Source organism: Phoca vitulina, unplaced genomic scaffold (assembly GCF_004348235.1).
Source record: "Phoca vitulina isolate PV1807 unplaced genomic scaffold, GSC_HSeal_1.0 scaffold65, whole genome shotgun sequence".
Classification (NCBI taxonomy): domain Eukaryota; kingdom Metazoa; phylum Chordata; class Mammalia; order Carnivora; family Phocidae; genus Phoca; species Phoca vitulina.
In genome coordinates, this window is record NW_022589768.1 from 5,003,395 (window position 1) to 5,024,035 (window position 20,641).

At 46.8% G+C, this 20,641-nt stretch overlaps 1 protein-coding gene across 2 annotated transcripts in view; it reads left to right on the forward strand.

The window, feature by feature from the left end:
* IQGAP1 (IQ motif containing GTPase activating protein 1) overlaps positions 1–20,641 on the forward strand; it is a 104,561-nt gene that overhangs the window by 72,785 nt on the left and 11,135 nt on the right. For both annotated transcript variants that reach the window (XM_032391862.1, XM_032391863.1), the window contains 17 exons: positions 802–944; positions 5,168–5,338; positions 6,041–6,124; positions 6,218–6,289; positions 6,385–6,454; positions 6,824–7,032; positions 7,891–8,046; positions 8,288–8,451; positions 8,961–9,185; positions 12,692–12,832; positions 12,938–13,022; positions 14,047–14,279; positions 14,876–15,008; positions 16,210–16,312; positions 16,778–16,913; positions 17,301–17,388; positions 20,039–20,251. In XM_032391862.1, coding sequence (XP_032247753.1) covers positions 802–944; positions 5,168–5,338; positions 6,041–6,124; positions 6,218–6,289; positions 6,385–6,454; positions 6,824–7,032; positions 7,891–8,046; positions 8,288–8,451; positions 8,961–9,185; positions 12,692–12,832; positions 12,938–13,022; positions 14,047–14,279; positions 14,876–15,008; positions 16,210–16,312; positions 16,778–16,913; positions 17,301–17,388; positions 20,039–20,251 — 2,426 coding nt within the window. The remainder of the gene's footprint in view (positions 1–801; positions 945–5,167; positions 5,339–6,040; positions 6,125–6,217; positions 6,290–6,384; positions 6,455–6,823; positions 7,033–7,890; positions 8,047–8,287; positions 8,452–8,960; positions 9,186–12,691; positions 12,833–12,937; positions 13,023–14,046; positions 14,280–14,875; positions 15,009–16,209; positions 16,313–16,777; positions 16,914–17,300; positions 17,389–20,038; positions 20,252–20,641) is intronic.

The window sequence follows — 20,641 nt, forward strand, 5'->3', positions numbered from 1 at the left end:
CCCTGCTAGGCGGGGAGCCTGCTTCCCCCTCTGCCTCTGCCTCTCTGACTCTCATGAATAAATAAATAAAACATTTAAAAAAAAAAATTTTTTTTTTAATTCTTACCTCCCCACCCGCCTTAAGGGCAGCTGTGTTAAAAAGGTCAATTTTCTTGAGGAGGGCACGTTCTTCATGGAGCACTGGGTGTTATGCACAAACAATGAATCATGGAACACTATATCTAAAACTAATGATGTAATGTATGGGGATTAACATAACAATAAAAAAATTAAAAAAAGGTCAATTTTCTGAAAAGGCAAAAAGCATCCAAGTATTTGACAATTTATCTTTCATAGGGCGTCATTAGTTCTGATTGCGTAAGTCTGTATAAAAGTAGTTTATCTGCAGAAAGAGAGGAATAAAGATAAGATTTTTCATCCCATTGCATGGCCTTTTTTTTTTTTTTTATTAACTGGAGAGGCCGAATGGTTGCAAATCTTTTTATCAGAATAGTTTTCTGACACACAAGGTCTTAGATACTGGCTTTGAAAGGAACAAAGTTAGTCAAGGTCAGTTCCACAATTGGACTTCATATTTTCTTTTTATAATGTAGAAATGAGTGAGCTAAATGAGACATAACGAAGCCATGATTTTAGAGGGACTTAGGATTCCCCTTTACTCTTATGGATGCAAGGAACAGGTTTTTGGAATGGTTCTATTTAGACTGTTAACCCTGGCCAGAATAATCCTGCAGTGTTAGATATGTGAGTGTGGGAAGTGTGGCTCTGAGTTTCTTTTATCTTTCCTTTATTTTCTGTCAGGAGATAATAACAGCAAGTGGGTGAAGCACTGGGTGAAAGGTGGATACCATTACTACCACAACCTGGAGACCCAGGAAGGAAGATGGGAGGAACCCCCGGACTTCGTGCAGAATTCAATGCAGCTTTCTCGGGAGGAGATCCAGGTAGGTCGCATTTCCTCACAAAGAGAAGAAGCTGAGAGAACGTGTTCTAGAGCCAATATTAGTGAGAAGGACAGGGCCTGTGGTTAGAAGGCCTAGACTAAAATTAAGGCTATATAACGAACTATGTTGCCTGGTTTTTTCCCTAGTGGTTGGGGGAATGACTAAGGGCCTAGATTAAACTGTAGAATGAAGTCAGGTAAATTGTGTGCTCATTAAAGAAAACTTGGATGATCAGAAAAAAAGAAAAATGAAAAGTTTCTTTAACTCCTTGTTAAATGCAGTGACTGTTAATCTCTCTGATTTGCCTTTCCAGTCTTTTCTGACTGTTCCACAAACTCCAAACCATGCTGTTTTAGAATATAACCTGCACTTTCAAATTAAATTAGCTCAGCATTTTTTTTATGGCTGTTTTTAAAGTGCTTTTTCCCCATCCTCTGTGTGTTTGCTTATGCTGTTGGTTCTTACTGTTTGCTCATTCATTCAGCAGTTACTCACACCTCCTTGAGTGTAGCAGGCTCTCATATAAGCAATGGGGGCGTGGTCGTGGACAACACAAGTCCCCACTGTCATGAGAGGTCCCTTCCCCGACATCTACATCTGTCAAACTTCTACCCATCTCAAGCGTCACCTCCTTGATGATTTTTTTTAAGTTTATTTATTTAAGTCATCTCTGCACCCCATGTGGGCTCGAACTCACGACGCTGAGATCAAGAGGTGCACGCTCTTCCCACTGAACCAGCCAGGCTCCTTGATGAATCTTTTTTTGTTTTTTTAAAGATTTTATTTATTTATTTATTTGTTTGTTTGTTTGAGAGAAAGAGTGAGAGAGACAGAGATTGCAAGCAGGGGGGGAAGGGCAGAGGGAGAGGGAGAAACAGACTCCCCGCTGAGCAGGGACTCGGTTCCAGGACCCCCGGATCACGACCCGAGCCGAAGGCAGACACCCAACTGACTGAGCCACCTAGGCGCCCCCCTCGATGAATCTTTTTAAAATTCTCTTTCCTTTCCCCCTCCAACTTCATTTGAAGCCCTCCCCCAAAACTTCATAGTAATTCAGAATTTAGCCAACTTGGATTTGAATTTCAGTCACGTCTGTACTTGTCTCATGCCCACTCCTGGTTTTTAAAATGTGCTGATAAGTTTGCGGGGCTTGTGTGTAGTACCCGCGTATCTTGTCCTTCATGGGCTGTTGAGCACTTTTAACATCACTTGGTGCTGAGCTCACGTGCATTAAACTGGAGTTGTCTAATGAACATTAAAAGGGAGGAAAAGGTATCGAGGGAAGATGTTCAGTAAGCTCCTGTAGGCTATAGTTAGAAATGTTTTTTTTATTTTATTCTACTTCATTTATTTTTTTAAAGTAATCTCTACCCCCATGGTGGAGCTCAAACTCACGACCTCAAGATCAAGAGTCAGGTGCTCTGTGGGGCGCCCTGAGACACGTTACTAATAGGCACAGAGATTCCTAGAGAGAGAGGACAGTACAGGCCATCTGCTTCCATTGAGCAGCATTTCCCAGCTCCTGGGAAGAAGAACTGCAGTGCCCACGTGTGTAAAAAGTGAGATAGTCCCTTCATTCAGAACATCTGGCAGAGGGATGAGTTTCTGTCTTGGGCTTGAAGTTCTCCTCTTCCCGGTCGGTGTTTCATCTTCTCTGCTAATGATTTCACCGTGAGGAAATTAAACGAAAGCCCTTGAACTCTGTGAGTGTTGAGTGGGATGTAAAGATGTGTCAGAGTTTCTGCGTTCCCAGTGTGGTGGTGACAATAGGATGGGACTGAGTCCTGCAGTGTGAGGCAGACAGAAACAGATGCTCCAAGAAAAGTGACATAGAGGGAATGTTGTGGAAGCAGTTAATTTTGTTCTGGAGAAAGACAGCACTGATAATATTTCAGCAGGCGCAGAAGAGGGGAAGGGACTGTTTGGGGAAAGGCCCCAAGGACTGGGGGAACAAGGGCCATTTATGGGGAGACGAGCAGTCCTGGGCCTGTTAACTGGCATGTGAGGAAAGGCTCAGGTGAGTTTCCAGGGCCTAACGTGCCCGTTTAGGAAGCCAGGCCACCTCTTCTAGCAGTGATTTTTAACTTTGTTTTGAGTCACACACCCCTTTGATTAGCTCATTAACTTCCACAGAGACACTCCTGCTTAGTATTTTGCATATGGACCTAACTAGAATTTTAAACAGGGGAGGGATGTTGCTTCACTTTGGTGCAGGAACTAACCTCTCTTAAAAAAAAAAAAAAGTGTCTATCAAATTGGATTCTCCCACTCTCCACTTCCCGCACTTTCAGTGACTCTGGGTCTTCATTAATTCCTTAATCATTTTCTTGCCCAAAGCTTATTGTTCATCTTGTCTCTGATTTCATTCTCCCAATTCCTCACCCACCTTGTACTCCTCCTCTCATAGTTCCAGTTATTCTCATATGTAACCTGGATCTGTGCTTCTCTGAATTGTGTGTGTGTGTGTGTGTGTGTGTGTGTCCCAGGGATCTTGGTAAAGTGGAGACGGATTCTGTGGGTGTAAGATGAGGCCGGAGAATCTGCATTTCTGACCGGCTCCCCCATGATGCTGATGACGCTGGCCCCAGCATATACTTCTGAGTAGTAGCCTGCATACATAGTCTTGTTGCCTTCATTGTAGGAAAAAAAATATTTTTAAAGCCTATGGACTTTTCCTGATTTGGCCTTGCCTACAAATTTGTCATCTGTTTCTTGCTGAATGCCTTAAAAGGTAGTCTGGCCCCTCACTGATTCATTCCCCATTACCATTCACTTCTTAGCTCACAGCAGTACGGTTTCCTGTCCAGCTTTTACTTTAGTCAAACTCTTGCTTTAGAACTTACCGATAGCCTTTGAATTGCCAGGGTCTCTTAGAAGATCTCCTCATACTTGACCTCTCACTGTGTTCTCTTCCTTAAACTTGCGACTCTTTTGGCTTCTTCAGTGCAGTTCTCTTCTGATTCTCCCACTGGCGAGGGCTCCTCAGTCTCCCTCGCTGCCTGCCTTCTCTCCCTCCACTGAATCACGTCAGGATGCCACTGGCCTCCTTCTCTTCTTCTGCTTATTCTTCCTGTGAGGCCTCATTCAGGTCGGTGGCTCTAGCTCTCTCCTTTGCACTTATGAACCCCAAATCTTGTACCTCCAGGCTTAGTCCTTCTAACCACCGGCCCTGCCTTTCCATTTGCAGTCTAGAAGTCCAGCAGACACCTCACACACGGTCTCACAGAAAAACAGGCTGCAGTATATAAAGGTGTATTTTTTTCCTCAAATAAAATAATTCTGGAGTCAGGCAGTCTAGCGAAGGTGTGGTGGCTCCACAGAGCCATCTGTTCCCAGGATCCGTCTGTCTGCTCTGCCATTCTTAGCACGGGATTTCCACCCTCAAGGTCACCTTGTCATCCAGAATGACCGCTTGGAGCACCAACCGTCCAGTTACCAGTTCAGGCAGGAAGTAGGAGGAAGGGAAGGAGAGCAAAGCTCCCTGTCTCTCTCGGGGAGCTTTCCCAAAGGTCTTCCCAGACTACTTGTGCATACCCCGCATGAGCTGCTTGCATCCCCAGCCCGTGTAGTCTTTTAACAGCACCTGCTGTTGGCCAGGACACAATATCAAGGCTCTGATACCAAGGAAAAGGGGAACGTGGCTATTAGGGGGATAACCAGATGTTGCCGCTGTTCTCGCTGCTGCTGCCCCCCTCAGCCCCGGCTCATCCCTCGCTTGGATTACAGCAACAGCAGCCTGGTTCACCCGCTCACACTAGCCTGCCAGCTACTCTGGTAACTGCCGCTTCTCTAGAAAGAAGTCTCCTGGCTCTGTTCCTCTGTGGGGAAGTGTGCTGGTTCTCCGGTGCCCGTGGTCCCGGTGCACACACTCTAGGCTCCCATTCCCCTGCCGTGTCCGTCCTCCACTGGGGCATTCTGGGGGCTTCAGGGACTCGGTGCCCAGCCCTGTGTTGTACCTGCCATTCTGTCCTCTTGTCAGCAAGCACCGTTCCTGGCAGGCAGTGTTGGGTAGGTGAGTGTGTAAAGATCACGTGTGTGTGTGTGTGTAACTTTTTCTTTTGGACGTGAGAACAACTTGGCCCTGAGAAATAGACCTGAAGTCTTCATTCCCACTGCTTCGTTAGAGATGTGGGACAGACCTAGAAAGCTGTGAGTGTTGGTGTGTGTGCTGTGGATGAGAGTGGTTAACGTGTGTCCTCCAATGTGACCGGATGCTTTTTCAGAGCTCCATCTCTGGGGTGACGGCTGCGTACAACCGAGAACAGCTTTGGCTAGCCAACGAAGGCTTGATCACCAGGCTGCAGGCTTGCTGCCGCGGATACTTGGTTCGACAGGAGTTCCGATCCAGGATGAACTTCCTGAAGAAACAGATCCCTGCCATCACCTGCATTCAGGTATCTCAGAGCCGGTTGTGCAGACAGCAGCGGGGGCTTCCGGAGCAGGGCAAGAAGCAGGCAGCTCTTAGGACCGAACGAGAGTGGTTTTTGCCCTCTTGACTTCTGGTCTCTCCCTTTTTTTGACAAGTACTTCCTCTTTCTTACTGCTGTAATCAGAATAGTCAGAGTGTGCTGGATGGTTTTCGTGATGAGTTGTCTGGTCCAGAGGCAGTTCTTCGGTACTTTGTTGTCTTCTAACACTGTTCCTTTGTGTTAGATTTGAATCTTGAGGGAAACAACTGTGGTTTCACTACAGTGACAGGGTAGCATGGTGTCACAGGAGGAATTCCAGGTGAGGAACCAAGGCCCCACCCCTGCCAGGCCGTGGTGAGCCCCTCTAAGTTTGCTTCCTCATCTGTAAATGGGGATACTTATACTTACCTTCCTCACCTGATTTGTTGTAAGGAGCCAGTAAGAGAACCTGTGTGGGGCCCCTGAAAGGCGTGAAGTGCTGTGCTAACCCTAGGGAAGTGGGAGGTAGCCCTGTGCTCTCCTGGTGGAAGGACAGCCCACGCCCTCATTCCCCTGTCACCACTGGCTGTGGTCCTTTGGAAAGCTTCATCGTGAATTGCACTTGGGTAATTGATGAAGATGAGATTTTTTTAACTCCCTCCGATCCTTGGGAAGTAATATGTCCACTGTAATGTTTGATGGTTTCAGTCACAATGGAGGGGATACAAGCAGAAGAAGGCATATCAAGATCGCTTAGCTTACCTGCGCGCCCACAAAGATGAAGTTGTAAAGGTATGGTAGTCCGACAGCGTTTCTCAGCACGGGACGTGAGTGTGCTCTGTGTTGAGAAGGACTGTTCTAATTTCCAGGATCCCTTCCCCACAGATTCAGTCTCTGGCAAGGATGCACCAGGCTAGAAAGCGCTATAGAGATCGCCTGCAGTATTTCCGAGACCACGTAAGCACCCTTGGGTATAAGGACCAGTAGAATTAGTTTTGCTATATTTTTGGTGAACAAATGAACAAAGGAATTTCTTCTTCTTTGTTCCGTAGATAAATGACATTATCAAAATCCAGGCTTTTATTCGGGCAAACAAAGCTCGTGATGACTACAAGACTCTCAGTGAGTAACTGTGCTCGGCAGACAAGAGTTGAGGCAGTGGTTGAGAGCCGTCAGGTTCTGGGTATTCTCCACGGATCTCTTTTCTGGTCCTGAAGGCAAGGCTTGGGGGCTAGGGTGCTGCTTGTGATGTAAGTCCCTTTGCTAACCCGTGGCTCTGTCTTGTTGCTTGCCGTCTTAACCTTTGTCATAACGTAGCAGTAGCATGACCGAGAAGACTGCACTTGCTGGTTGTCTTTGCACATCTCAAAAATAAATATCTTATGTGTGTCTAAGAGTTATTTTTTCAAGACAGTGCTGACATTTCCCCAAGACTTAGAACTTCTTCTGGTAATTCCATTACGTGTCTGACACATACTTTCTTTCTGTCAGTCAATGCTGAGGATCCTCCAATGATTGTGGTCCGAAAATTTGTCCACCTTCTTGACCAAAGTGACCAAGATTTTCAGGAGGAGCTTGATCTTATGAAGATGCGGGAAGAGGTCATTACCCTCATTCGTTCTAACCAACAGCTGGAGAATGACCTCAATCTCATGGATATCAAAATTGGACTGCTCGTGAAAAATAAAATCACATTGCAGGTATGGTCCAGCGCCAGCAGAGGCCTTGGGGCCCTTTGTCCTGCTTGGTACCCCCTGCCTCACCCGTTCCGACTTGCAGGTGGGGTGGAGGCTGGCTTTCTTCTCAGCAAATGCCATGCATTCTTTAAAAATTACATAAGAAATGAGATAATTCAGTAGCAAAATTTTATATAGAAAAAAAGATATAAAAATCATCCCATAATTCCACCCCCCACGGTCATTTTGTATCCTCCATTTTCGCTTACTGTTAGAGGATAAGATGCTTCACACGTGATCACTAGTCATAAATACTCTCTTTAATGGCAGCACCTATCTGACATTTAGGTTGTTTTTCAAGTTTTTATTACAAATAACATTGCAGTTAACGTCTTAGTGAATATGTAGCTTTTATGGTAGTTAAGACTGTTTTTAATCTAGATTCCTAGAAGATGGTTTCCCGAGTCTGTGGACATTTTTATGGTGCAGGTTCTTTTTTTTTTTTTAAGATTTTATTCATTTAAGAGAGAGAGCACAAGCAGGGGGAGAGGCAGAGGGAGAAGTAGGCTCCCCGCTGAGCAGGGAGAACGGACACAGGGCTCCATCCTAGGACCCCAGGATCATGACCTGAGCCAGGGGCAGATGCTTAACCATCTGAGCCACCCAGGTGCCCCAGTGCAAGTTCTTAATAGGGAGGTGGAAGTAGGAGATTTGATTGGTGTCCTGAAAACAGGATACGGTGTAATGATTCTAAAATAGTTAATGGGATCTGCCAGTGCAGAGACTTTCATACAAGTTTTTTTGGTGCTCTAAGACCTTTCCCACAGTGTCCAGTTTCATCTTTCAAAGCTTTTTGATTTATGTGTATGCTTTCATTTCCAGGATGTGGTTTCCCACAGTAAAAAACTTACCAAAAAAAATAAGGAGCAGTTGTCTGATATGATGATGCTAAATAAGCAGAAGGGAGGTCTCAAGGCTTTGAGCAAGGAGAAGAGAGAGAAGCTGGAGGCCTATCAACACCTGTTTTATTTATTGCAGGTGAGTGGCTCCTGGAGTTGGTCTTGTAAGATTTAGCTTATTTATTTTCCCATAAGGAAACCTTAGCCAACATACATCTCTACGAGAGTATTTCTGGCTTCCACTGAGGGGTGAGCAAAGGGCTGTCTTATTTTTCTTTATTACTTCTGCACATTCCAAATCTTCAAGTTCAAAAGAATGTGAATATTTGTGCCAGCCTTTATATTATCTAGAAATGACGTATCCCTTGGTTTTATTTCAGACGAACCCCACCTATCTGGCGAAGCTGATTTTTCAGATGCCTCAGAACAAGTCCACCAAGTTCATGGACTCTGTAATTTTCACCCTGTACAACTACGCGTCCAACCAGCGAGAGGAGTACCTGCTCCTACGGCTCTTTAAGACCGCACTCCAGGAGGAGATCAAGTATGAACAGATTGCTGCCGGGCATGGGACCCCGTCCCACTGTCCTACTCACAGTTTGAGATTCAGGCCTGCCCGTACCTCTCCTTGACCTCCATTAACTCTGTGCTCTATGTGAAACCCTTACTCGAGAGCAGCTTCTAGTTTTTAAATCACGAATATAAAGTGTTGCTGCTTCGAGGAGGTGGTAGAATAAGAGATTTGCTAAAGTGATTTTAGGAAGATTCTATATTAAGATAGGATTTTTAAAAAGCTGCTCCAAACATGAAGATGCCACATTTTTATCTAATAAAGGACCCGTTCAGGTTCCTGTGATTGAGTTTGCAAACAGCACGAAGGTCCTGGGTTCAGGTCAGTGTCAGGGAATGTTTCTAGAGAAAGAGCACATACTTCCTTCCTTCCAACTGTTTCTCTTTCCAGGGGATGGGGTCTTTCTTTAAATAGATATTCTATCTTTACATTGATAGATTTCATGATTAGTTTAAATTGAATTTGTATCTGATGTTTTATAGGTCAAAAGTAGATCAGATTCAAGAGATCGTGACAGGAAATCCTACAGTCATTAAGATGGTTGTGAGTTTCAACCGAGGTGCCCGGGGCCAGAACGCCCTGAGACAAATCCTGGCCCCTGTCGTGAAGGAGATTATGGACGACAAGTCTCTCAACATCAAAACTGACCCTGTGGATATATACAAATCTTGGGTTAATCAGATGGAGTCTCAGACAGGAGAGGCAAGGTATGGCAACCACAATACCTTTTCCTTTGGTATTTTTGTAATTGTCTTTTTTAAGCATTTAACCTTTGATTATAAAGTAATAGTTCAAATAGTTTTTTCTTAGAAAGTTCTTCTTTACATTGTTGACCTGGTAATTTATCCACGCACTTAGCAAATACTTACTGAGGGCTTACTGTGTGCCCGGCACTGTGGTAGGTATATGAAACAGACTAGCTCTCTGCCCTCTTCGTAGTTTTTTGCACGGGAGAGACAGGTACCTAAAAATGAAATGACAAATTGAGAGTTTTATGAGGTTTTGCCTTGGGAACTATAATGGGGAGTACAGGAGGGAGCTCACTTAGGTAGGGTGGTAGGGAAAGCCTCTCGAGAAGGTGAAATTTCACATAACTGAGGCTTAAAGGTTAAGATGGGGCCAGTCTTGCTGAGAGCTGGGTGCAGGGTATTCATGTCTGAACATTCTGAGGTGGGAGGAGCTCGGGGGTCCAGAACCTGAAGGGTCACTGGCATCACTGGAGATGGAGTTGGACGGGAAAACTTAGGTGCATGAGAGCACTGTGTTTCGTTGAGGAGGAGGAAATGGTGTGGAGTGGCCCTGGCACCCTGGGGGCGGGTTGGACTAACATAATGGGATTTCTCGGCTAGGGCGGCAGTTTAACCACCAGCATGGACGCATCGAAAGAAAGGTGTGTCAGTAGAATGTGTGTAATGCTGGGAAATTACAGTTCAAAGAGCCAGCATGTGTCTGGTTTTATCCAGCTTGAGTGAGGACGGAGCGGGTGAGCAGCTTGGTGCAGGGTGGTTTTTCCTGGTGGTTGTGGAGCAGGGTGAGGTCGTGCGTGAAGTTCTCTGGAGCTGAGGAGGGGTGGCTCTCCCCACCATCGCTACTCACGGTGTGCTCTGTGGACCAGGAACTGAAAACCCTGGGTCTCTCAGCACACTGTGGAGTTCAGCTGGCGTTTTTCGTAGCCACAGTTGCCTAGGGAAGGAAGCAGCGTGTTGACTACCTCCTGGCTCAGGCTCCTTCCCGTCCCGGGGGGGTTGTAGCCTGGCACCACCTCACACTTGGAACAGTGCTGCCCGGTGTCGTGCTCTGCAGGTGCCCGGCCCCCGGGCGAAGGGGAAGGTGCCCTCTGCATGGAGAGCAGCCGCTCTGCGGACGCTCAGAAAGGCCTTGTCCCCTGTGGGGATCATGTGGCACCTGATCTGTTTCTCAGTAACATGTACGTCTGTCACCAGGAGGCAGGTCACTGCTGGATGTGGTGAAAAGTCCATTTTTGTTGTGCCCCGTACAGCTGAGGCTCAGATGCTGGAATGCGGTTGACGCGTGCCGCGCTGGACTGGGCACCGGGGCTTCCCTACATGACGGGGCTCTGGCTCCGGGGTATTGGGAGATCTCGTGGTCCACGGGTCAGTCTGTTTTAGAACAAAGTTCCGGTAGGCATTCCAGGTTGTTGGGTTTTTTTTCCCTGTGAGGAAACTGGTGTCTTACTTTGTTTTTCATAAAATGGAAATGGATTTCAACACATTTTTTGCCAGTGATAACTGGGAGGTGTAACAGTGCAGTGGGAGCCGATCCTGCCTGCAGGCATCACGGATAATTGAGCTTCAGCCACCAGACACACAGACTGGGACCTGGTCCCCTCTTGGGAACCTGTGCCTCTAAAATCTGAGAAATTTAACAGTCTGTTCTATGACTTCACTCATCGTGCTGAGCACTTTCATTCCTTTGCTCATTACTATTTTTTATCAAATATCCTTTACACATAAAGTTATACATTTTATTGATATAAAAGGTATAGAACACATAACTTACAAGTAATAAAATATATGATATTCTTATAAATTCCATATAACCAGTTGTTTCAAACAGAACGCTTTTATTGATTTTCGCTGAATTCTCGTGTTGGTAGTCTGCTTAGTTGTAATTCAGACACAGTATGACAAATGGAGTTGTGTCCCTATCTGCTTGTCTGCTATTGCGCCTATGACAAATTACCGCAAACTTGGTGGCTTAACCCAACAGAAATGAACTCTCTCCTAGTTGTGGAGACCAGAAACCCAAAATCAGCATCCGTGGGCTGCAAGCAGGGTGTCGGCAGGGCCGGGCTCCCCCTGGAGGCTCCAGTGGAATCCGTTCCTTCCCTTTCCAGTTTCCGGTGGCTGTTGGCATCCTGGACTTGTGGCTGGATCACTGTAGTCTGTCTCTGTGGTCACATTGCCCCCTCTTCTGTGTGTGTCAAATCTCCCCTGCCTCTGTCTCATTAGGACACTTAGGATTGGATTTAGAGCACCCAGATAGTCCAGGGCAATCATTACTACTATTTGACGTCATTGACGGCACCGGAGCCTTGACCCCTGTATTTCGTTTTTGTCTTTCAGCCCCTCCTGTCCTTCCCAATTAAGCCTAGCATGTCTACTATTTTCCTGCCAGTTTCTTCAGACTCTCCCTGAGGGATCTTATCAGCTCCTCAGGCTTCAGTTCCTGTATGTTTTTTTTTGTTTTTTTTTGTTTTTTTTTTTAAAGATTTTATTTATTTATTTGAGAGAGAGAGAATGAGACAGAGAGAGCACATGAGAGGGGGGAGGGTCAGAGGGAGAAGCAGACTCCCTGCCGAGCAGGGAGCCCGATACGGGACTCGATCCAGGGACTCCAGGATCATGACCTGAGCCGAAGGCAGTCGCTTAACCAACTGAGCCACCCAGGCGCCCCAGTTCCTGTATGTTAACTGTCACTTCCCTCACCAATACCCAGAGGGTCACCACATCCCACTGATTGTGTCCCCTTGGTCCCCACTGCTGCATCCTTTTTCGTGCCCTCATTATTTCTTAATCAGGCTGTGGCACTAACCCATCTCTTTCCTCTGTGACTGTCCATCTTTAATGCATTCTTCATGGGGGGGCAGAGAAATCTTCCTCAGATTCAGGTCTCTTGTCTTCTAGTGGCTCTCCCTGGCTTCCAGGAAAGTCCAGACCTCTCAGTGTTACGAATGGGACCCTCCGCAACCTGGTGCCTCTTTACTTGACCACCTCATTTCTCCTTCTCTTCCATTGCTCTGCATTTGAGCTTCCTTCCTGGAGGACAGTGTTTCTCCCTTTTTCCTGAGTTCAGGTGTCACTTCCTCACCGAAGTTTTCCTCCATTCCTTTCATCTTGAGTGGCAGCTCCCTGCTCTGTGGCACTTGGTCAGCTTCTTATTTATATAGCACAATATGTTTACCAGTATCTGTGTGTGTCTCCCACCAGACTGTTAGAGACTCAGGAAGCTATCGTGTCTTATGTATCTTTTATCCCAAGGGCCTGTCACAGTGCCTGGCACATAGTTCTAGGCGCCCAGTTCACAGCTGAAAACCCTGAGCTCAGATTCTGGCCCCACTGTTTACCAGCTCTGTGAGCACAAGCAGCTTACCTGGTCTCTCTGGGTCTTTCTGTTTCTGAAAGGCACAGTCCTACCTTGGGCTGTTCTGGCTGTTACCTAACACAGTTGGGGATGATTTTTGCTTTCCCAGCAAACTGCCCTATGATGTGACCCCTGAGCAGGCTCTGGCTCATGAAGAGGTCAGGACACGGCTAGACAACTCCATCAGGAACATGCGGGCCGTGACAGACAAGTTCCTCTCAGCCATCATCAGCTCCGTGGACAAAATCCCGTGAGTGCCGAGTTGTGACCCCAGACAGAGCCCAGTATGACTGCCCGTCTGCCCGCCCCCCCACCCCCTCTCGGCGGCTCTCATCAAGTTTTGTCCATCCCACAGTTACGGGATGCGCTTCATTGCCAAAGTGCTGAAGGACTCGTTACACGAGAAGTTCCCCGATGCCGGTGAGGATGAGCTGCTGAAGGTAAGAATCTGGACGTGGGCACATCCTTGTCACACATCCTTGTCCTCCAGCAGCCCTTTGAGAAGAACGTTAGAAGACTAGGCCCGACAGCAAGCGGGCAAGCATAGATTCTGGCAGGGAGCTCTTGAAAGTGATTGTAAATGGTAAATGGCACCTCTCTTGGTCCCTCTGTAGCGCCTTTATTGTTTCGCACACAGACGTCCAACAAGTAGAGGAGGTGGATTTTCCTGTCTTGAGATAAATTTCTCCAGTCCTGTCTTTTCGCTGAAGAATTGCTCCCTCTGCTGGTGGCTGGGTGAATGGCAGCAAGCACCATGGTTTCTGCTAAGGCTGTTGCTGATAAATCTCTTTTCTCACTCGGCTGTGCTCCTTCCTTTTTTTTTTTTTTTTTTTCTTTTTTCCTTAATCTGAACGCTTTTTTCTTCTCTCTCCTAGTTCTGTGCTTTCCTACAATGAGGCCTCGATTCTAGACTTTCTATTCAGGTGAATTAAATTTTTTTTTTTTGGAATGAAACTCCAGGGGAAATGCTGTGACTGTCCTTGAATTCTTCTGTGGAGGAGATGTGTGTTGAGTGACTTTAATTTCAGACGCATGAACTTGTCCACCGTTGAAGTCTGCAGCATGAGGATGGTGGGGGTTGGACAGATTACACTATGCTAACTAGGTCATGTGGATGACAGCAGCCTTATTTGCTGCCATGATCTGTGAACAAAGAATGCCCTAAAACACTCAGTGACAGACTTTAAGTCTATCATTGTTACCTTCTGAACCTGCTTTTTCATTGTAGTGATATTCCGTTCTGTTCTCATTTTCTCCTCTGTATCCAACCGAGGATGTTCAGTTGTTTTAGTTTCAGACCTTGAGAGAAAGTGCGTGTGTGTGTGTGTGTGTGTGTGTGTGAGCATAGTGTTTATTTTTCCTCACAGGACTGCATTTTCTGGTTTTCTTTGCTAGCAAAGTCTTTTGTGGCTTATTTGGTGGAGTGGTTTTTAATACCCGTCTTTCTTTTCCATCTGTTCCCAGATTTTTGGTAACTTGCTTTACTATCGATACATGAATCCAGCCATTGTTGCTCCTGATGCCTTTGACATCATTGACCTGTCGGCAGGAGGCCAGCTAACCACGGACCAACGCCGAAACCTTGGCTCCATTGCAAAGATGCTCCAGCATGCCGCTTCCAATAAGATGTTTCTGGGAGATAATGCTCACCTGGGCATCATTAATGAGTATCTCTCCCAGTCCTACCAGAAATTCAGGTAGGGGAAAAGGATAAGGTACTTGCGGGCGTGTTTCTATCTCTTGAGTGTCGGGACAAGATTAAATACCACACTTAGCTTTCCCTGGACCCTGCCATGCTGTAGGATACGAGTTTGATGTGCTCATAGCCCCTGGAGGTGATGAAGAGGATTTTGAGCTGTTAAAATGTATTCCAACGGAATAGACGGCACTTAACATAAAAGCAATGAACCCGCATTAGGCACGTGTGTTAATTTATAATCAGAGAACAATCGGAGAGTGCTTTCAACATTTGTAAATTAAACATCCAGTTGTGAGTTCAGGACACTGTCTTAGAGATAAAGTTGGTTTGCCTAATGACTCTGGTGTTTGCAAACGGTTTTAAATTACGGGTGAGCAGTTCTTGAGGGTGGAATTAAAACTGGGTGGAGGGAGAAGTTATTAGAACCACCGCCCAAAGGCCATGAAGCGCAGCAAACATGTGCAGCTTCTCCAGAATCCTGGGCCTTGACGGTCTCCTCTTTGAACTCATTGCTCCAGAGGTTTGTGGGATGTCCTCTCGTCAGTTCCTCACATATGTGTCACCCGGGGATCTGGCTCTCGTGTTTATTTTCAGACGGTTTTTCCAAACTGCTTGTGATGTCCCAGAACTTCAGGATAAATTTAATGTGGATGAATATTCTGATTTAGTGACCCTTACCAAACCAGTGATCTACATTTCCATTGGTGAAATCATCAACACCCACACTGTAAGTATTTTTTCTTTAATTACTTAATGTCGTTGCTCTATCTTTAATTGCCTTCCCTAGGTGCTGCATACCATCTCTGGAAAGCCAGATACCTCGCCTTCCTTTGATCTTGCTGACATCACATCTGCCTTATTTCTCTTTGCGTATTAACAAGATCTGCTAAGTGTCTCAAAGTGACCCCAGGCCCTCTGCATCAGAGTCACCTGGGCTTATGGTCACAAATGAAGTTCCTGGACGCTAGCACAGGCTTGTTGAAACAGGTCGCCACGGGTGGGCTCCAGAATCACTGTTGTGAGCACTGATCTATTTATCCTGGCCCTCGGTGTTGTTTTTCTAACAACTAAAATACCCAGTTTTTCCTCTGTGGCCCTTAGAGTGATTTTCCCTTGGGTGCTCCTTTTTCCCCCAACATTTTTATAATTCGTTCCTTTCTCCTTTGGGGGTAAATAGAACAGGAAAGGAGGAAATATATAAAAAGTAAAGCCTTGGGTGGCTCAGTCAGTTAAGCGTCTGCCTTTGGCTGAGGTCATGATCCCAGGGTTCTGGGATCAAGTCCCGCATCGGGCTCCCTGCTCAGCAGGGAGCCTGCTTCTCCCTCTGCCCCCCCCCCCCCGGCTTGTGTGCTTGCGTTCTCTCTCTCTCTCTGACAAATAAATAAAATCTTTAAAAAAAAAAGAAAAGGTAAAGGAAATTTCAAGTATTATCCTCTCTGAGGGCTTTCCTTGGGGGTAAGAGTGTCTTAAAGGCTCTGCTTCAGTGCCCCTAAGATGAGCACAACACGGGTCCAGTGCATTTTTCTCTGAACTAAGAGATGCCGTAAACAGCACACATTAAGTACGAGTATGCATGTGAGTTATTTGAACTTGTAGGGTACATTATGACTTTAGATATTGCAGTCTGTGGGGTTTGTTGTTCTTGCCCATGTAGGGTCCACTTAAATCCCTTCATCCTTGAGGTTGAGCGAGTACCGGTATTTCTTCTCCATGCATTATCCCATAAGTCATTCAACAGAGGCCAGCCTGATGCTTTATGTGTTACATTGTTGACTTGGGTTAGTTTGGTGGGGATTGGCCTGTTCAGTTCTTTGAATGCAGGAGCTTTGTTATCCGATCCCTTCTGTGCTATTCGGCCTTGTTGGTGGGGCTGAGGGCTGATGGGCTGTGTGTTGTTCATGGACTTGACTCCTGAGTATTCGATGCAGCTCCTGTTGGATCATCAGGACGCCATTGCTCCGGAGCACAACGATCCCATCCATGAGCTGCTGGACGACCTGGGCGAGGTGCCCACCATCGAGTCCCTGATAGGTAAAGTTCTGAATTAACTGCCCAGAAGGTGACAGGGAAGGTGCCGGAGGAAGGCTGTAACTGCCACCTCGTCCATCTCTGCCCCACTCCAGCTCTGAGTGTGCGTGACGGAAGAAAGCAGATGTGGTCCACCCCTGTCTGTGAGGAACTGAGGTCCAGTGGAAGAGAGACTTTTAAATGTGGATATTATACACACAATCCTATAATTAAATTAGAAGTCCTATAAAGGAAATGAACAGAATATCTTAGGAGAGACTTGTCATATTACAATTACTGAAATGACTTGTTAACATTTATGAAATTATTTTTTTTATAGATCCTTTGCTCTCATCATTTGGTGTTTAGTTTCTTTTATTTCTCAGCAAGAGGGTGTTCTTGCCACAGCATACATGTTGGCCTTGTATTAACGTCTCCTCTCCAGTATCTCCTCTCCGTTACACCGATCTCTGTATCCCCCAACTGTAGGCGAGGGCGCTGGCAATTTAAATGACCCCAATAAGGAGGCGCTGGCGAAGACGGAAGTGTCTCTCACGCTGACCAACAAGTTTGATGTGCCTGGGGATGAGGATGCAGAAATGGACGCTCGGACTATCCTGCTGAAGTGAGTATTGGAAGTGGGAAGAAGGAGGTAAATACAGCGCAGTGATGCCTGGGCCTTGGCGGACACGTCCACTTGTTCATAGCCGAAACCATCACCTTGGCCTTTTAAGCCTGTCATGATTCTGGTCACCTTATCTATTATACTCTGCCCAGGACTTAGCTGCCTCATTTGCCACTAAGAGGCTGAAGTAGAATCTACACCTGAGAAATCCTCAGCCTGCTACCCACGCAGTTGTCGCATAAATAAGCCTGGGGCCTTGAGTGCCTCGTGCTCGCAGCTGCCCGGCGGGACCTCTGTGGGGCGGTGCATGTCCCGCTGCCGCTTAGCTCCATTCGAGGGAACGTGGAAGACCTGGTGACGTTGAACTCTTCCCCCGTCTCCTTGCAGTACGAAACGTTTAATTGTGGATGTCATCCGGTTCCAGCCAGGCGAGACCTTGACTGAAATCCTAGAAACCCCAGCCACCAGCGAACAGGTAGAACTTAACAGGGGGCACAGATGCTCCCGTGATTGGTGCGTGCCAGGGTTGAGGGGGTGGGACCCAGATGCCAGGAGGTGCTTCCCTGCGGGTGGACCAGAACACAGTGATCCGATCCATGAGCTGTTGGATGACCTGGGCGAGGTGTTGGTTAGGGCCTGCTGGGAAGGTTGTTGGCTCCTACCTCAAGAGGCAGATGCTCTTAGGGCCGAAGGCTCATGGCACATCATGTGCGGTCTGTGTGTGTGTGTTAATTAACTGAGGCAGAATCAGCAAGTCTGTCTAGTAATCAAATTGAATATTATTATATCACTAGAATTTTGTTAAGTGCCTTGGTAGATAGAAAAAAGTACAGAATGTAGCTCCTAAAGCCAATGAACTCATGATCTAGTTGGAGAAATGTGGCATATAGACCTGAAATAATTAGAAAACCATTAAAAATTGGCTTTGATGTTGGCTATAAAAATTCCCGAAGTTCAGGAAAGAGGCCAGCGAGGAGGGAAGCATCAGGAAGAAGCAGGACTTGAGCCACACTTAGGAGGCGTGGATGGAATCTGGGTGTATGCGTAGACGAGAGGCGTCTTGGGCGGGAGAGTCCATGCAGACAGCGTCACCAAGGAGGGAGGGGCCTGATGCGATCGGACTGACATTTCTAGAATGAAGACGAGGGTGAGGGTGAAGAGTGAGGAGTGAGACAGGAGAACAAATAAGTAGAACCCATGTTTAGCCCTGGACAGATACAGAGTAAAGAGCTTTTGTAACCTTGGGACCGTTTAATGCTGATCAGTTAGGCGGTGCTCTCAGAGCAGTCCGTAGTCGAGCAATCAGGGTGTGGGATGAAGTCCTGGCCCCCCCGTTGGTTGGGGGGGACTCGGCAGTGGGAAGGGATGGATGAGGAACTTCTGTCTAAGACCCCTGTTTTGCATTTGTGAAATGCAAAAAGTAGGTCATTTGTTTCAAATGTTGAGCCTAGGAATCCTTTTTGTTAGATGAGAGTTTACTCGGAAGCACAGCTATAAAGAAGGAAAAATGGGAGCTGCTCTGGGAGCACCAAGAATGGGGCCCTCGCAGCCCCACCCTCTGGGACTCTGGGTGCCTGTGGGAATCCCTTACAGCCGCACCGAGGACTCTTTGAAAACCACTGTTTTTTTGTTTTAAGGTTTATTTATTTATTTATTTGACACAGACTGAGAGAGAGACAGCGAAAAGGGAACACAAGTAGGGGAAGTGGGGGAGGGAGAAGCAGGCTTCCCGCTGAGCAGGGAGCCTGATGCGGGGCTTGATCCCAGGACCCTGGTATCATGACCTGAGCCGAAGGCAGACGCTTAACGACTGAGCCACCCAGGCGCCCCGAAAACCACTGTTTGAATTCTCAGCTATGATTGATTATTGACTAGATGTGTGGGAGGGGCAAGAAAAGGATCAAAACCGACAACTGCGCCTGGTTTAATGGGAGGAGGTGTGAAGCAGGGAAGGCGGAACCAGTCTTTAATGAGAACCTACTGTTAGTTTGGTGCTTTCCCCTGTGTTCTTTCATTTCCTCCTCCCACTGTCCCTGTGAGGTGAGTCTTTTCATCCTCATGTTACAGTCGAGGAGTCTAAGACCTTAGAGGTCACAAAACTGGCCCAAGATCGTCTGCGTGTAGAGGCAGAACCAGTCTTGGATCAAGCTCTCTCTGACTCCAGCGTTTATTTTCTTCACCTTGTGTGATGCAGAGTGGTCTTGACATCAGGAGGAAAGGGCAGTCTTGGGGAGAGGATTGCTCCAGTTTGGGAGGAATTACAAGCCATTCCAAATGTGAGCATCCTGGTACAAACAGTTCAAAATGTGGTACCAAGCCTTAGCCACAGAGATGTGGCTGTCAGCATAGAGGTGATCACTGCAGTACTGAGAATGAGCAGAGAGAAACCTCGTAGGTACCAGGGCCACGCCTAGGGCAAGGAGAAAATGCAGTGACTACCAGCGAGGGGACAACAAAGAAAAGGCACTGGATTCGAGATGGGGGGTGGTAATTGGCCACGAGAGTGGAGATGCAGAAGCCAGATCATAAGGAGCTAAAGAAGGAAGACAGCAGTGTGGGTCATGTCGGGCAGGGACATAACAGGCAAACGTTGGACGTTGACTGGGAAAGAAGTATCAAGGGAAGCACTTTCCATTCTCTAGACTGGCATTTGCAGCAGGCTTGAAAGCAAAGGGAGGCCTTCAGTGGATCCAGCCTGGCCAACGTGGCAAAAAGCATTAGCAAGAAGGGACTGAGCACTGGCCTTGGTGTGGTTATAACATTCACCAATGGACGAAGCTGTGTTTCAAGGAAAATTAAATGGCTCTTGTGTCTTAAAATGTGATAGGAAAAAAACGAGGGATTTTGTAGCTACCTAGCCCAATCTAACTGTATGTGTGAATCCAGGAAAGAAGTCCTACGAGGCCATGTGACTTCATTGATGTAATCTTTTCTAGATGAAGAGATCGGTGTGTGCTCCGTGCAGTTTCTCTGTCAGTTGTCAAGAGGGCGGGTTTGCTCCCTCTGTTTCCAGAATGGAGTTTCAGAGCTGTATAAATTCAGGTGTAGACATGCTCTACAGACTCAGGTTTTGGATTAGTGTGGTGAACTTGCCAGCAATTTCTTTCTCTTCTCTGTGTCTGTAGGAAGCAGAACATCAGAGGGCCATGCAGAGGCGTGCTATTCGTGATGCCAAAACTCCTGACAAGGTGAAAAAGTCAAAATTTGTAAAGGAAGACAGTAACCTCACTCTTCAGGAGAAGAAGGATAAGATCCAGTCGGGCTTGAAGAAGTTAACGGAGCTTGGGACAGTGGACCCAAAGAACAGATACCAGGAGCTGATCAACGACATTGCCAAGGTACCGTGTGGGGGGGACAGGGATGCCCTGGCCATGCGTAAACCTGTCCCAGCGCTTGTGAAGTGACCATAGCTGTTGAGATGACAGCGTGCCTTCAGTGTGCAGGCAAATGAGGGTCCTCTTCTCTGAGGAATTGTTTCTGACTTCTCCAGCACAAGGACCTCACCTGCCCTTGGACGACTTATTCCATGGCCTAAATCAGTAGGAAGAAGCCCCTAATTAGAGCTTCCTGTGCCTCGATTTGTCTTTGGCCTTAAATAATTCTTCGAGATCTTTTTAATGACTACTCTGACATATAAATTCACATCCAGTTGGTCATGAAATCCTTGATTTATGTGAATCCTCATGAGTAAGGGGCTCTGGTGTGGGCCCAGAGTTAGGTGTTCACTG